This window comes from Labeo rohita, chromosome 7, assembly GCF_022985175.1.
Source record: "Labeo rohita strain BAU-BD-2019 chromosome 7, IGBB_LRoh.1.0, whole genome shotgun sequence".
In the NCBI taxonomy this organism is placed as follows: Eukaryota; Metazoa; Chordata; class Actinopteri; order Cypriniformes; family Cyprinidae; genus Labeo; species Labeo rohita.
In genome coordinates, this window is record NC_066875.1 from 6757559 (window position 1) to 6775485 (window position 17927).

The 17927-nt window shown below is 35.8% G+C and overlaps 2 protein-coding genes and 2 non-coding genes across 4 annotated transcripts in view; all 4 read right to left on the reverse strand.

Annotated features, from left to right (window-relative positions):
• Positions 1-5548, reverse strand: part of cpne7 (copine VII) — a 76270-nt gene extending 70722 nt beyond the window's left edge. The window contains exons 1-2 of the mRNA XM_051115866.1: positions 5410-5548; positions 2215-2756 (exon numbers count right to left, since the gene is read on the reverse strand). Of these exons, the coding sequence (XP_050971823.1) occupies positions 2215-2388 (174 nt within the window). The 5' untranslated portion in view covers positions 2389-2756; positions 5410-5548. The remainder of the gene's footprint in view (positions 1-2214; positions 2757-5409) is intronic.
• A 6200-nt stretch (positions 5549-11748) lies between these two features.
• rpl13 (ribosomal protein L13) lies at positions 11749-15666 on the reverse strand. The gene is made up of 6 exons (XM_051115883.1): positions 15622-15666; positions 14945-15060; positions 14715-14856; positions 13879-14052; positions 13518-13574; positions 11749-11946 (listed from the first exon to the last, which is right to left on the reverse strand). The coding sequence occupies exons 2-6, from the start codon at positions 15046-15048 to the stop codon at positions 11788-11790; spliced, it is 636 nt and encodes a 211-aa protein (XP_050971840.1). The 5' UTR covers positions 15049-15060; positions 15622-15666; the 3' UTR covers positions 11749-11787.
• LOC127169050 (small nucleolar RNA MBII-202) lies at positions 13632-13713 on the reverse strand. The gene has a single exon (XR_007828190.1). It is a non-coding gene; the product is annotated as a small nucleolar RNA MBII-202 (small nucleolar RNA).
• Positions 14124-14204, reverse strand: LOC127169051 (small nucleolar RNA MBII-202). The gene has a single exon (XR_007828191.1). It is a non-coding gene; the product is annotated as a small nucleolar RNA MBII-202 (small nucleolar RNA).
• Positions 15667-17927: the final 2261 nt, after the last annotated feature.

Consider the following 17927-nt stretch of genomic DNA (forward strand, 5'->3'; position numbering starts at 1 on the left):
GACTTAATATTAACTATTTTAACATCCTGCGTGATTTACTTTTGAATGTTGTTGTCACATATACAGCTTCATATGTGTGGGTTTTCTAATTCAGTAGGTGTGCTCGGTAGCTCACGCGATACGATACAGCAATGCACTTGAGTGATGAAGCTCCAGTATAAACCCTGTTAAACTGTGGTTTGACAAAACAACTCAAATCCACATAAGCAAGTTAAAAAAAAGCAGGGCTGCATCATAAATACATTTTTATATCACTTTTGTGTTTGTTCACACTATCGGGTAGGTTTAGGGTTATTATTCAAGCAGCATAATTAAAACGCAGCAATATGTGGTTGTACCAACGTAATAAAAATGTGCTACGGTCACGTACTGAACGTGTGTTTTAGCGCCACTCTCTGGACTTTTCACTTTGAAACTGCCGCAAAACATGCAGTAAGGTAGGTAATTATGGTGTTATGTGCATAGAGGCACGTATTTTCATGAGCCTGGGTTGCCAGCAGTGACAGAAATAACTTTTCCATTGAATGGATCATTGAATCATTCACCAGGCTGCTTCATTCAAAAAATGGTATACAAAAAAGAACTAAACATGTTGCTGTGGCTTTGTTTGGAACTATTTTCAATGCCAAAATAGAGCAAGAACAGCAATATTGACAATATAAAAAAAGTAACTTAATTTGCATTCTTGCTTCTGAAGGGCAGTACTAAATGAAAAAAAAGTATGATATTTAGGCAAAATAAGAAAAATGTACACATCTCCATTCTGTTCAAAAGTTTTCACCCCCTGGCTTTTAATGCATGTTTTTTCCTTCTGGAGCATCAGTGAGCATTTGAGCCTTCTGTAATAGTTGCATATGAGTCCCTCAGTTGTCCTCAGTGTGAAAAGATGGATCTCAAAATCATACAATCATTGTTGGAAAGGGTTCAAACACACAAAAATGCTGGAAAACCAAAGAATTTGTAGGACCTGAAGGATTTTTCTGAAAAACAATGGGGAGGACAAACAAGGGACTCATGAACAGCTATCACTAAACAAAAAACACAGCTGTGGATCATTCAGGTAACAACAAAGTTTTAAGAATCAAGGGGATGTAAACTTTTGAACCGGGTCATTTTTTTAAATTCAACTATTATTTTCTCTTGTGGACTACATGTGAACATCTTTTATGTGAGATATCTTATTCAGCTCAGTACTAAATAAACAACAACATGCATTTTGTATGGTCTCTCTTATTTTGGTAAAATTACAATTTTTAATGATTATGAAAGGGGGTGTAAACTTTTGATCTCACCTGTAATTTTTGGGCCATTTTTACAACAAGGACCTGTTCATTTTAGACACAATTGGCCAGGCCAATTAATTGTCCAATAAACTGTCATTTGTAAATTATCGCCTTTCTCAAAAAACATTCTCAAAACATTTTTTGTGTCAAATATTTCAGTAAGTACAAAACTGTAAGATCGCAATTGCATTTTTTATTTTTTATTCCACTGTGAAAATAGGCTTCCATAAAAACCTGTATGACTTTCATTTATACATTTTTTTAAATAAAAATCTTTCATTTTTGAGTACTGCTAGATTTGTTGCAGTTTGTCCATGTTATTAAAGGAACAGTTCACCCAAAAATGAAAATTCTGTAATTAACTACTCACACTCATGTCGTTCCAAACCCATAAGACCATAAGGCATGTTCATATTCGGAACACAACACAAGATAGTTTTGATGAAATCCGAGAGCTTTCTGACCACTGACTACCTTTCTGGGCCTTGAACGTGGTAATTACATTGCTCTCTATGCAGGGTCAGAAAGCTCTCAAATTTCATCAAAATGTCTTTCTTTGTGTTCCCAAGATGAACGAAGATCTTATGGGTTTGGAATGACATGAGTGTGAGTAATTAATGACAGAATTTTCATTTTTGGGTGAACTATCCCTTTAAGCCCTATTAGTCTGTAAATGATTGTGGCCATAAAGGATGTTACAAAAAAACATCAATTCAGTAACCTGCTTATTGCCAGCAGGGGGCCCTTCAAACATGGATTGCAAATGGTGGTTAAAACCAGTACTGAGACTAACAGCCATAGTCTTTGTTCTACAGAAGAATGTCATACAGGTTTGGAATGATGAGGGTGAGTAAATGATGATAGCAGAAAAGGACAGCATTGCCAATACAAAGATCTAATCAAGCCCCCGAGAGGGAAAAGGAAAACTCACTTCAGTCCATTGACCTTGGTTCTGTACCATGAGGATGACGCAGGGGTCAGACTTATTGAGCGTGTCTCGGTCCAACAGGGATTTGCAGGAAACACGCAGCTCCACCTTAGATACGCAAGCAGCAGGGCCTCCTATGCCTGCCACTGGGGACGTCGCTTCCTGTGAGTCACTCATCCTGACGGAAAGTTGAGTGCGGAGGGTCAGCTGGAGATGGGAGACGGTAGTGTCAGTGGGGTGATCTCAGTTTGATTGAAGCAGGACTCTCCCATGCAGGGAGTCTATTTTTTAATGTGACCTTGTGTTGTTTCTTCGTAAGGCAAAGGATGTGGGATGTCTTAAAACATATCTGTCAGTTCGACTTAAAGTTCTTCACAGAGAGACATCTCTATGTCTGAGTTGCTCTAGAGAAGAATGGGCTGCTGGGAGTGGTTCAGATTTAAAAGGATCAAATGGGATGTTGTAAATCAGAGATGTCCATTAGTATTACAACAGCAAAATCCCAGATGAGATCTTCAGTTGACAGCCTTTTCCACAACAGACTCCTAAGTGAGAAATAAGGATGTGTGGGTAAGAAATGTCAAATGTACTTTTAACATTCAGTGTATTGTCAAAAGCACTGAAAACACGTTAGCATCAAAAACACAGCTCACATTGTACATACAGGTACAGTTGAAGTCAAAAGTTTACATACACCTTGCAGAATCTGCAAACCAAATAAGAGGGATCATACAAAATGTATGTTTTTTTATTTAGTACTCACCTGAATAAGATATTTCACATAAAAAATGTTTAGATATGTATAGTTTACATATGCTTGAATTATTTAGTGATAGTTGTTCATGAGTTACTTGACTGTCCTAAACAGTTAAACTGCCAGCTGTTCTTTAGAAAAATTCCTTCAGGTCCCACAATTTCTTTGGTTTTCCAGCATTTTTGTGTATCTGAACTCTTTCCAACAATGACTGTATGATTTTGAGATCCATCTTTTCACACTGAGGACAACTGAGGGATTCACGAATGATGCTTCAGAAGGAAAAACTGCATTAAGAGCTGGGAGGTGAAAACTTTAAATTTGAAGATTAGGATAAATGTAACGTATTTTGTCATCTAAGAGACATGTAAGTATCTTCTGTAGCCTCTGAAGGGCAGTACTAAATGAAAAAAATATGATATTTAGGCAAAATAAGAAAAATGTACACATCTTCATTTTGTTCAGAAGTTTACACCCCTGGTTTTTAATGCAATGTGTTTCCTTCTGAAGCATCAGTGAGCATTTGAACCTTGTGTAAAAGTTGCGTATGAGTCCCTCAGTTGTCCTCGGTGTGAAAAGATAGATCTCAAAATCATACAGTCATTGTTGAAAAGGGTTCAAATACACAAAAATGCTGAAAAACTACAGAATTTGTGGGACCTGAAGGATTTTTTCTGAAGTACAGCAGGCAGTTTAACTGTTCAGGACAAACAAGGGACTCATGAACAACTAAAAATGAACAACTAAAAAAACCCAGCTGTGGATCATTCAGGTAACAACACAGTATTAAGAATGAAGTGTATGTAAACTTTTGAACTGGGTCATTTTTATAAATTCAACTATTTTTTTTCTTGTAGACTATATGTAAATGTCTTTTATGTTAAATATCTTATTCAGGTCAGTACTAAATAAAAAATAACATGCATTTTGTATGATCTCTCTTATTTTGGTAAAATAATTAAAATTTTTGCAGATTCTGCAAGGTGTACGTAAACTTTCGACCTCAACTGTATCACTACATTACTGACATGTCAAAGGTTTAATTCATAATTTTAATTTTCATTATGAGGTTAACTCTTTAACAGTCACAGTATTATGATCACTGGACAATTTTGAAACCTATTAACTATATCTGCTTGTATTTTTAATATTTATGTTTATGGTTACCTTAATTGTGGGAATAAAGTCAAATCTGAGGTAGGTCAACTTCTTTATGATTATTTCTACAGTAAATTTTGGGGATTAGCCTATAATCAAGAATGAGTTTTTACATTCTACTGTGTCGCTTTTCCTTTTTTTTTTTTTTTTTTTTTTTTTTTAATGTATGTCTTCCGTCTCGGGCATGACAAAAACGCGTCTTTCTCTTTTTCATTCCACTGCCCAGCGACTCAAGCGACAAAAGGTGTGTGGATGGCTTCCAGGCAAACCCGTTTTCTCCTTGCCAGCGTCTTTTTGCCGCCAGCTCCTCTCTGATTAACTTGTCATCTAACTTTGTAACACGACTAAATCATTTTAATACTCCTCCAACCTTGTGTTTTGACTTCCTTTACAGTGTTCAAGCCAACTCGCCCTTTATAATTCGTACCCTGCGGTCATATTTCGTTATCACATTATCAGTAACATTAATGATGCGTTTAATGCATTAGATATTCACCTTTTAAACGATCAGATCAGCAAAGCAACGCCTAAATCTATCAGCCAGCAAAGCGCTCCATTCAGCACTACAGATCATGGACAGCTCCTCTCAAACCTACATCCACTTACTAACAACCAATCGACCCATACTAGCGAGGAAATAACAGCACGGTTAGTGAGCTTTCGTTCACTGCTGTGTCAGAATTGTTATTTGATTAAAATACTTAACGTTTGAGCCACATGTTAAGAATTATAGGATACGACAAATGAAATGATTAAACGCGTTATCATTTGATCTTCATATAATTGGTGCTTGTATTACATGATGAGTCTATATAGTTTTAGTATGCAACACGAATACGCCAAACTTTTCCCGTTTAACGCAAAGAATCCATCGTGAATGGCGTGAATAAAATGACATTAAAGTACTACGAAGTGACTGTTAATATTTTATACACTTAAGTTCACTTAACTTCATTTCTCTCGCGTCTGCAACGCAACATTTGTTTAGCAACTAATCCTCAATTCACTTTATATCCTTTATTATAACTCGTATGAATTTATTTAGTCGATTAATGAACATAGTTTGTTTATTTTTAGTGCATCATTTACCTTTCAGCAAAGATTTGCAAGCACTAGTAACTTAGACATGTAAACAACCTAATTATTTGTCCCCAGTTGTTACTAACTGCATATGCAAAGCAGCATATAGGCTAATAGTAATAATAGCAATTATAATCATACGCATTCCTTGATGGCCAACAGCAAATATAATCTAGTAAGTATAAATAAGAGAGCTGGGTTCTCACCTGCTGTTGCTGCTGCTCTTCTCTCAGTGTGTGTGTGTGTGTGTGTGTGTGGAGAGAGAGGAGCGGAGCGGCTGACACTTCCCCACCGTGCTCGCTAGTTCGGCTTTACCGTCATGTTACGTTGAAGAGCTACACTGGAGTGAATTTAACAGCCTCAGCTGGGAAAAGTCTTTGGATGACGTCAGTTTCGGCGAGAATCGGCATCCTAAGTACGAATGAATGCGCAGAAATCATTTATAGCCTATAGGGTTCCATTTTAAGAACGTGATTGATAAAAAAGATAAGAAAGAAAAAAAATCAATTTCTATAAAATTCTCATAAATTGCATGTGCCACTTTGAGATTCTGAGTTTTTGATTTTTTACATTTAGGGATGTCATAAAAAATGCTGAATAACAGGGTTGCTTTTTCTTCAAGGAGGAAGTAAGCTTATGGGTGAGACTTTTGGTTCACAACGAAATAACCAGAAGGATAACAACGTGCAGTAAACTATAAAACTGTTTGCACTACAAACCAGTGTGTTCATAATTAGGATAATACATTAAAATAATATAGTAAGACGCACCAATTTGCAATATCAAGCAGCAAAACGAGCTGTTTTGTACAGCTAAAAATAGCTGGATGTGGATGAGACTGGAAACCAAACCCATAAAATTTACAAATGGCCACACCCATTCTTACGTAAAGAAAAAGGTGGATACTAACTATACCGTGCAAATAATTTAATAAAGATATCCCTCACTCACATACAGAGAAAACATTTACTGATTAGGGAAATTTGACAAAATTCTTCGACTGTTTGATTTTCACAACTTTAAGGGGAGACTGCAGGCAAAAACACTGTTTTTTCATCCACCTGTCAAGTTTGAGATTTTGGGCTTCGTTGTTTTTCATAAAGAGTTTTTCAGACTAGTGGAAAGAAAACATCCAAAAGACACTGTTAGAGCACTTTGTCTATTTGTGTCAATATATTTCAATTACAATAGTTTTTTAAAAGCCGTTTTCTCAAAATGAGTTTTTTCTCTTACACTGAGCCATAAATCTCTACTTCAGTAGCACTTACACATACCAAACTGTACTTAACTGTTATTCCTGTCTATATCTTGAAGGTCTTTACAGAGAGATTTGTTCATATAAGTGGAGTTATAAAACTGAGATACCCAAAATTCCCTCTGTAAAAACATTTGACTTTAATATGTCAAAAAAATAAACAAGAATTTTAAAACTGACCTCATCCAGTTTTTAGATTCTTGTAAATGTATGCACATTAGTGCATATTTCATTAAATAAAACCTAACATTTTAGAAAACTTGTAATACAAAATATATTTGCAATTATTATATTAGCAATAATCAATCAACTGGGTAATGCAGTAACTAGTAGTTAACTTTTTTTTACCCTTGTGCTTTTCAAACATATTAACAAAGAGCATGATCCATTAATGTTTACAATCCGAAGTGTCCAAGTACTGTAAATGGTTTGGTTTTAATTTACTATTTTTAATGTTTATTTTATTTTATTTTATTTTATTTTACATTAATTCCCACCTTGTCACCCTTAAGTGAGGTCAGGTCCACAGTTTTCCTGCGGAATTGGGCTACTTCTACACTGCTGCCGCAGGTTATATTTCATTTCCGCAGGCCGAAGTGACCCCAGTAATGTGACATTTAGCCAGCCCCTGGAATGCGAATTTTACCAGGGGAATCCCGCCAAAAATGTGCATTTTACCCCCAGAACACTACTTTTACTGTGGGACCCCCTCCTAGTTATGAGTAGCAATTGGGTGGGTTTTGTTGTAAAAACCTGGCAAAATGACTGGCCTAGAAAAGTTGCTTCTAAATTTCTTGTTATGCTATATTACTATCAAACGTTAGATTTAATTATTTCATTAACTTGTCTTCTTATATCTAGCACAAGTTTGTATTTCTTTTTGGACCTGACTGATCATACACTAATCTTTTAGTTTATGCACCTCAGTTTAAGTGAACACTGATAAAATGATCCAAAAATATTGCATTGTTCATGATTTGTGGATCTGAGGTGCATAAAACTCAGATCATTGAGGTCTACAACCACCCATGTGGCAATAGAGTATAGTAATAGCCTGGCCACATCAACAAGATGTTGAAGGCTCTAGAGTTATTAAAATGCTTTTATATTATTGGCTGATGCATTTTTTTTCTGATAGCATAATGGCATAATGGTGTAGTGGTGAAAGTGGTGAAACTAGCATTGTTAGACTATTCTTAGCACAAAGGTCGTAAACAATTGTCTTCACATATCCAGACAAGATTTTGAGATAAACCAGATATGGCATTTTCATTCAATTGGAGGGTGTTTCCTGTCATTTGTTTATTGAACAGCATGGATGCATGTTGACAGGACATAATGTAACTTGTAAATCAATTAAGAAGAGTAATTATACTGCTTATAGCTGTCTGAAGCCATACCCAGAGGCAAAACACCTACATGTATGCACATAACAAATAGCATTATTGTGCTCGCAGAACCTTTTTCATCCCACCCACAGTTTTTTTTTTTTTTTTTTTTTTTTTTTTTTTTAGATAGGGCAGAGTTAGATTGGTCAGGAAGTGAAGTGAGAGAGAGAATGGAAAAGGCTTCATCAGAGATAAAGTGCCATTTACTTTCTGCAAAATAAGACGTTGTGGCCAGTGTGCTGATCATCTCAAACAGGCTTTGCTAATTCTGTCTGCCTTTCTGAAAGAACATCAAGAGCCACTCCATCAGGGATCCTGGTAAAAAGGACTGACAGTACAGGATATCAATCAGGGAGAGGAAACACATTTGCTTAAAGGAATCGTTCCCTGAAAATGAAAATAAGCTGAAAATATACTCACCCGCAGGCTTCTGAGATGCCGATGAGTTTATTTCTTCATCAGATTGGGAGAAATTCAGCCTTGCATCACTTGCTCACCAATGCAGTGAATGGGTGCCGTCAGAGAGTTCAAAGAGCTGATAAAAACATCACAGTAATTCACTAGTAATACACACTACTTCATTAAACTGAAAAGCTCTGTGCTTGTAAGAAACAAATCAATCAAGATGCTTTATTACTATATGTTTTTTTTTATTATTAATGCACAAATATGCATTAATTAATTAATGCTTAAGTACTGCACAGATAATCACAAGTTAATGTATAATTCATGAAGAACTAAACCATTTATTAATGACTACTACATCAGCAACTAATGAACATTCTATATGATTCATAGATTAAGTAATAAATAAATTGTTATTAGTTAAATGTGTCAAAATGTATTAGTTCCCTAATAACATATTATATTAACTAATGATGTAAATTCATATGTTAATTACCACAGTGGTTAAAGCTATGTACTCCAACTTCCAGCTTCAACTGCCTGCTCTAATTAATCATCAGCTAATGATTTGCAAATGTATCATTATGTTATGACTTTACTTGTTGAGGCACAGAACTATTAACTAATTGTTAAGTAATATGTCATTGTGGTTATGGATTTAGAATTAGCCATGTTCCTCAACAAGTAAAGTCATAAAATAATGATATATTTGCAAATCATAAGCTAATGATTAATTTAAGCAGACAACTGGAAGTTGAAATGCATGGCTTCAACCCACTGTGGTAATTAACGCATGAATTTACACTACTAGTTATTATAATAAGTAATAAGGGAATTAATGCATTATGACACATTTAGCTAATAACAATTTATTGAGTACTAAATCTATGAATATAGATGTTCAGTTGTTGCTGATGCAGTAATTATTGATAAATGGTTTAGTTCTTCATTAGTTATATATTAACTCATGATTATCTCTGCATTAGTTAAGCATGAATTAATGCATATTTGTGCACCTGTATTATAAAGTGTTACCATTATTATTATTGTTTCTTTTGTATTACACTTATGTTTGTTTAAAGGTTCTTCACACATAATGGCAGTTCTATTTAGAAACATTGTTCTGAAAAACCTTTTTGCTTTAAAATGCTTCTTTGTGTCAGTTTAGGGTTCTTTCTTCCCACCTTTTTCCTTTTTAAAGTCTGTAACTGTCAAAAATGCTTTCAAACAGGTACTTGATATCCTTCTTAGAATGTCTAGAAATGTCAACTTTGAATTTTTTTTTCTTTTCAGTTGTTTAACAGAACATGTAACCAGCTCTGCTGAGTTTATGAAACTTCTCCACTATAAAAGAAGTAGGTGACAGAAATATTGAATTTATGATCAGTATTTTTAGTTCTCAATTTTTATTTAGGTTTATGCATAAACATGACCTGTCACAAAAACATTAAAGCTTGCCCATCACTTTTTCTTTTGTACATTGTGAAAGGTTCGCATATCACACATCCACAATGGCTACTTTTGGCCTTCATGAACATATTTGTTTAATATCTATTTAACACCAAAAAGACCTGAAGAATCCAAATCTGGCACTGTTTAGAACATTTTTTTAAAGAATTTAGGTTATCAAGGGTAACTAGGACACATTCTCTACATCTTATGTAACCTCATACGCGATTATCTCCCCACTCATCTCCCCTGGGTCAAGATATTTTTGGTTTATTGATCCATGTGTAGGTTTCATGGAAAAATCCCAACGGTTCATTGATTGTGGACAGCCCCAATTATAACGGTCCCTTTACTTCACTTATAATTGATTTGGGCCACTTCAGCTTCAGTTTCACTGACACTCAGTTCAGCAGCACGGGAAAATATACCATTGCTCACATCATTCTTGGTTGTTTCCACACTAAACCAGTTTCTAAACCATCTGTGTGCAAAAGCCTCAGAGAAACAAGTTTGTAAAACAGGATACACGATATAAGCAAATATAGCACCAAAACACAGTCCCGGCAGGAATTGAGAAAAGATATGAATTTTTCTGCTTGGACTCTCACACCACATATGATGATGTGGGAATGAAATGTTTGCATAATACACCCACAGCCCATTCATACACCAAAACCAACCACCATTGAGCATTACAACATCACCAACAGGACAATGTTGGCATTTTTAAGCATCAAAACAGCTGATTTGTATTAGAATTTCCACACTAAACTGTGCTGATAGATGTTAATCAAGCTTACACCTGAGGTTAAAAACACAATATGCAAAGTCAACAGCTATGAAAAATCATTAAAGGGACAGTTCACCCCAAAATTAAAATGTTAATTTACCCTCATTTCATTACAAGCATGCATGACAAACTTTCTTCTGTCAAAAAAAATATATTTTAAGAATAATATAAAACTGGTTGGCTCCAATGTTGCTTGGTTGCCAACATTCTGCAAAATCTCTATACAGGTTTGGAAGGAAATAAGTGTGTAAATGAATATAATTTGTTATGGTTAAAATATAATTGTTGGGTAGAAAACATTTTAAAAAGCATCAGCACAGGCCTGAAAAATAATAATGCTGTCCTGACCCAGATTCAGCTTTAAAAATAAAGCTATCAGTTATCTTAAGAAAAATGAAGTTATTACTAAACCATGTTATCAATAAGCCACAAAAACGTCCAAGATCAATAAAGCTAAACACTGCCACCTTCTGGTGAATATTAAAAGACATCTCACTCACTTACTGATGTATTCCGTGTGAGATACTTTTGATGTATTAAATTAGGTTTTATTAGTGTGTTTAACGGGAATCAAACATACGTTTTGCTTCCCAATGGGCAATTAATTGTTTTTTTTTCTGCATTGTTAACTGCATGCTTTATCAGATCCCTGAGCCTTATGAAAGCATCTGTAGAAAGACTACTGTCTAAAGTCATTTTTGAGACTGAAAAGCAAACACAAACGTTTGGTTTTTGCGAATTGTGGGGACTTTCCATAGACTTCTATTGTTTTTATACTGACCAAACAAGAATTTATCCCCTAACCCTAAACCAGGGGTGCTCAACCCTGGTCCTGGAGATCGACCTTCCTGCAGAGTGCAGCTCCAACCCTGACCAAACACACCTGAACCAGCTAATTAGGATGTGAAGGAGCACTTGATAATTACAGACAGGCGTGTTTGATTAGGGTTGGAACTAAACTCCGCAGGAAGGTCGATCTCCAGGAACGGGGTTGGGCCTACCACTTACAGAAAACCTGTTTGCATTGTTACATTTTCAGATAAACATTTACTATCTTTAATCATTTTTTTCCATCGTGGGGACAGCAGCCTGGCCCCCACAATGTCAAAAATTTTAGGTTTTACTATCCTTTTGGGGACATGGTCCCCACAAAGTAGCATAAACAAGTACACACACCATTCATCACATGGCACCAACCTCTACAAACCAGACAGAAATCTACACACATTTTTCTAAGAAACGACTCCAAAACCAGGATTTTTTTTTAGACATTTATTTTTTGACAGTTCCTTACAAATTATTTCTTCTTTTCGGGATCCTGCTCGGCGGCCTCCTTTGCCCTCTTGGCACGGATGCCGAACAGACGGGCATTGGCACGGGCCATACGCAGGCTGGCAAAGGCGTTGAACTTCTTCTCTTCCTCTGAGATCACGCGGGCCTTCTCTTTCTTGTACACCTGCACAAAATATGGATTCTTCCTCAGTTGTAGCAAAACACTACATTATATGCATCAAAAGCTACGTTTATATAGTTATAAATGAAACAACCTATTTCCACACATTTCTCAAACTGCATCTTATCCCTCCCATCAAAATGTATTAGAACAGTTTAAGCCTTCAAAACAATAAAGCTTTTTTTTTTGTTCCCATTTGTTGCATCAGGCTTTAATTGCTCTATTAGGGTTTCTACATATTTTATGAAGGTAAATGTATGACTTGGGACCTTTAATACAAAGCAATAAGTTAACTGATACATCAAAAGTAAAATGTCTTATAAGCAACACTTCAAAGTTTGCAAATACAACTTCCAACAGATCTCCATTAATTCATTCTGAAAAGCTTAAGTTTGAATGTCTTTTTGCGGCTGCTCCCTTGTTTTGAGTCAAATAGACATGGGAAAGTTTTCATACCCATACTTCAACTTTAAACAATTATTTTTGTTCAGTTTCTCAGAAAACCAAACTTGGTGAAACTACATCTCAAATGTGTCTTGATTTAATGGCGATTTTTTTAATTACTTAATGAAGATTTCCTGTTATGATTTAGGAGGCTTAAAATGGTAGAAAGGCAAATTTAGACAGTTTTAGATCCCTCAGAAACCCTGCATTCTATGGGAGAATGTTAGGCTCATATTTGAGGATATACTGCATTTTATTCAGATTCCAAAACTAAAGGGAAAAAAACCAAACAAACTCTACCAAACTAAAGGGAGAAAAAAAAAAAAAAAAAATATAAACAAACAAAAAAAATAATATATAAATATATGTTTGGTCCAGCCGCATATATATACATATACATATACATATATATATATATATAAATTTTTTTTTTTCTTTTTATATGAAATTCTGATCACTTGTCACATCCGTAACAGCACGTTCTGCATAAATAGACATCAAAATTAAAATTCCGTAACAATATGTTCTGTGAAGAGCCATCACTTCTCTATTTGTTGGGTATTATTGTGTCTGGTTTGTGCATTTTAATTCACAGAAATCCTAAAAAGTATGTAGTCTCTCAAAAACTGTCCTTTTTTTGTCATCCATAAAGCATGATTAATTCCCTTTTTTTAACACAGAAAACTTGTGCATAGAGTGATATTTTTCTGATGTTTAGACTATCAACAAGGGCTTATTAAAATATAAACAGGTGGTTCGGTATATTGGTAACATGTTCATTCTCTAAGCATTTACCATAACACAAAACGTCACATCGAATAAAGCTGGATTTGCCCTATAGTAGATTGCTAACATAAAAAGCCAGATTTTTCTGGAGATCTGCCAAAAATCTGAAAGCATCAATGCTAGAGAAATATTTAGCCGACTAAATATCTGGAGCAAGCTGCGAATATATTAAAAGGGCTTTCAGGTACTAAAAAAAGCTACAAAATATCAGTCAGACCACAGAAGGAATGTAAAAGATTGTGTGCAACAGGTCAAGCAAAGTTTTGAATATATTGACAGAGACCTTAGAAACTTGCGCACCAAATATTATACAGTAGGCTTTGTTAAGCGTTAAAGATACGTACGTTTCTGATGGGCATGACAGGTCCAGAAAGCTGTGTAGCCATCTTGAGCTCCTCCTCCTACAGACACAAAAGACAGAGTCAACACAACAAAAATAATAAAACACTACTGAAGAGGCTGAATAGTATGCAGTCATCAGCTATAAATGGGTTCAAAAGTCATCAAGGATGTACAGAGATTCCGGAGAAAGTGTCATCATTGACTGCAAACACTAAAGCTGTTACCAATTACAATAAAGTGCATTTTAGACCTGCCTTATTTGTAAAATGCATCAAAAATTAGACATGATTGAAAGTTTTAAGTTTTAAATCAAATCCTCATGCCAATAAAAGTCAGATTTATGAACTGAAGGAAGCCACTTACAGTGCTGTCTCCCTTCTTGGGTGCAGAAGCCTTCCTGGGGAAGAGGATGAGTTTGGAGCGGTACTCCTTCAGCCTCTGAACATTGGCCTGGAGAGACTCTGTGGAACGGTTACGCCGACGAGGGTCAACGGCGATACCGATGGTGCGGGCCACCTTCTTGTTGATTCCCGCTGCCTGTAAAAGATTATGATTCAATGTGAGACATGAGAGGCACAATTATGCTGAAAACAGCCCTGACATGTACAATTTCAGTGCCAACAGTCATCAGCAAATTGGGTTCAAAGGGGATCATCAATGAAGTACAGAGATTCCGGAGAATTGTCATCATCTGACTGTCTGAAATAACCGTAAAACAGAAAAATCTACATTATAGTTAAAAAGGATAGTTCACCCAAAAAAACAGAAACTCTTTTCATTTACTCAGCCTCATGCCATTGCAAACCCATAAGACTTTGGTTAATCTCGAAAGGTTTCTGTCCCTTCATTGAATGCACAGACAACCAAAACCGGAAGATCCAAAAACAAATGGTTTAATCCAAGCCTTGTGGAAAAAATACCATGCATGGGCGTTTGTGAATAAATGTCCAAATTTAAATCATATAAAGCAGCCGTATGCCTTCAATCATTTTTATACTCAATCTATCTTACGACACCTTTATGGCCTTTTAGGATCCAAGTTTTGGTTAACAGGGCTTTCAAGGGTGGGATAGAATCCCTCAAGTGTCCTTAAATATCTTTGTGTCTTGAGGTCAAATAAAATGACTTCTTATTTTGGGGTGAACTAACCCTCAAAAAATAAAAAATAAATAAATGGGGTAATGTGGCATCAAAATTACCTTCAGCTCCTCCAGGGTGAAACCACGTCCGGCACGGACCTTGTTGTGATACCGGATGGTTGGACACCTGACCGCTGGCCGAAGAGGTCCAGAAACTGGTCTTGGAGCAATACGACGAGCCTTTGCCTGACGGGCCTTACGTCTGAGGAAAAACAAGTAAGGTGCATTTTAATAAGGTGGTGCTTTCCATAAACTAGTTAAACCCATTTATCAGCACAAATGTGTGTTACCTGCGGATCTTTCTGGCAGGCTGGTTGAACCAGGTGCGCACTCTCTTCTGCCAGTCTTTATGAAAGTGAGGGTTCAAAATCATGCCATTCCGGCTGGGAGCCATGGTTGTTCACTCCTAACGTGAAAATGTAAACGTGATAGCAATAAGCAGACAGTTCCATGTTCACAAACATTTCAACGGATACTAAATGAAGCACTGTCGTTTAGTTCTATAGCTCACGAAATCTATTGTTGCAGTTATTATGAAGTCTGAACAACAGTTAAAACACTCCGTGTGAGCTCTGATACTGCATGATGTGGTGTCATGCTTGTGGAAACGGCGCTAAGAGGACAACAACTCAGTACAAGACTGCAGTAAACACGCGCAAGGAAGCTTTTTGCTCAGAGCATGTTTTATTTAGGTTTTCAAATACTTAAATAGTTCATGACCGGCGGCTTTATATTTAAAATTGCTATTGAAATTAGCGCTCAGGAGTGTGGAGAGTGCGACAGGGTACCGTGTGCTAAAATAATCTTATTTTATCTCTTGGAATTGTGTAGAACCAACAATACAGCCAAGTTCGCACATACAACAAAGTAGACTTTAAGACTGGACTACTTAAATTATCATATAATAAAGCATTAATAAGGATTAAAGCGGATAAACTTGATGTTTAGCCGGAATAAATGCACATACCGTCCGAAGCGGAAAATGGCTGAAAAGGAAAAGGAAATGACAACGCGGGGTTTTATGGGAAGTGAAGGAAAGAGCCAATAGCAAAGGCCGCTGTGCCGGTGTACCGGAAGTGTGAAGCCGGTTTTTGTTGTGATAAAGAAACACGTGGATGGACGTACATTAAAAGTTCGACAAGTAATATATATATATATATATATATATACATGAATGTTAATTAATACAAACATAACCATCACCACCAACATAACATAATCCAAAATAAAAATAAAACTAAGACTGCAACAAAATAACAAGAATGGAAATATGTATCTGAATGAAATAAAGTATGAAACCCCTTTAAGCGATTAAGCAATAAGCAAAATGCTTCAGTTTAGTAATATTGTTTTAGAGTGCAATTATTATTGCAAGATTGAAAAATGACTAGCAAAAAATCATTTCATGTCACTTTTTCTTTAATCTGGACTTAAGTAAACATATTCAAAGGAGTTTTTTTAAAATATTTGATATATTTTGGATTTTATGAGTTGTATCTCCCAGGATAAGTTGCTCTATTAGGGTATAAAAACAGCCGAAGTCATTAATAATTCTATTATTTTTTTATGCCAACAAATATTCAAAATAAGATGCATGCATGACATTTCCAGGTGTCCTAAAACTGAGGCACAGACATTTCTTGTATTTTTACATTTCTGAACTATCTGAACTACCCCTTGAGAGCCTGTCCTGCACGGTTTATTCCTAAACAATCATATCAACTAATTTATGTAACAACATATACTTCCCTGGTGAAAAAAACAGCATATGCTGGTAGGTAGGTTTTGATGCTGGTTTAAGCTGGTCCTTTGCTGGTTTATGCTGGTCCTTGACCAGCAACCACCTAACCAGCATCCCAGCATCAAAACATACCTACCAGCATATGCTGGTTTTTTCACCAGGGTTTTTATGTAATCCTGAAGACTTTTGTTAGATTTTTCAGATGTGTTTGATCAGGGTTGGAGCGAAACGCTGCAGGATGGTGGCTCTCTAGGAGCAGGGTTGGACACCACTATTCTACCATAAAATGAGCTGTGTGAAATCCTGCAAGAAAAAAAAATCTAGTTAAAATGCAAAAATGTAATCAACTAAATGTAATAATATCAGTTTTACATGCAAATATTAACATTTGCACAGTTTTTAAACTCAAAATAAATAGAAAGGGGACTGTGTGCAGGGGGCCCAGAGGCCAGGAGGCCATACAAGGCTCTTCCCTATCTCAAGGTGTTCTCCCTTGTATTTTATGTGATTACTGTGTATTTTATGTGATTTCTAGAACCCACCCCACCCCCCATAACCACCAAAGGGGAACACCACACCCCCTCAAAACACCTCAACCTCAACCAAAATCTGGAATCTGGCTATTGCTAAAATATACCAGTGCTACTTACGACTGGTTTTGTGGTCCAGAGTCACATGTATGCCTACTTTCTACATTTCCTGAATGTCCACCCCCATGAGCATATATGTTGACTTTGAGGTCAAACTGACAAAGTGAGCACAGAAAATTTGAACCAAGTCATGTGACCCCATACATACAACCTCAACTATAATAATGATAACAGCATTGGATGAAAAATTATTTTCCGTGCCTTCTACAAGAGACTAAATAATGGGTTAAACATAACGAAAACGTATATTACTATAAAAAAAGATACATTTGTATACACAGAATTTTAAAATTTTAGTAAAAATCTGTTCTAAACAGGCCTACCTTAGAACTCAGCTTAACTAGAAAACTGTTCACTGTATATTTTTGTTCCCATGAGGTGTTCAGACACTTTTAAAATTCTCTAACAGTTCTATAGGATTTGGGAAACTTAAAAGCTTGTTTTGATTTGTTTGTGGTTTAATAAGAGGATTTTAAAAGGCATGAGTTAATATGGATCATTAGGGGGCGTTGTAAAGCGTCCTTGCACAGAAAACGTGGCAAATCTGTAAGCCTGACCATCCTGAAGAACAACAATTCCCTAAATAAAAAACCTGTTGAGGTGCATTTTTTATAATTATTGTTTAAACAGAAACCTGATCTGAAACAGAAAACAGATCTGCAGTGGTGTTTTTTTAATTTAGTTTTTTAAATTTAGATTTAACCATAAACACGCATTCATATGCATCATATGTGAAATCCTGGAAGTCCTGTGTAAACGTGGTTATTCTTATGTAATATTGGTGAACTTGAATGGTAAAACAAAGGGTTATATAATTATGTTTATTTGCCTGTGTCTAATGTCATTCATCACATGAGATCAAGATAAGATGAGCCATACTTG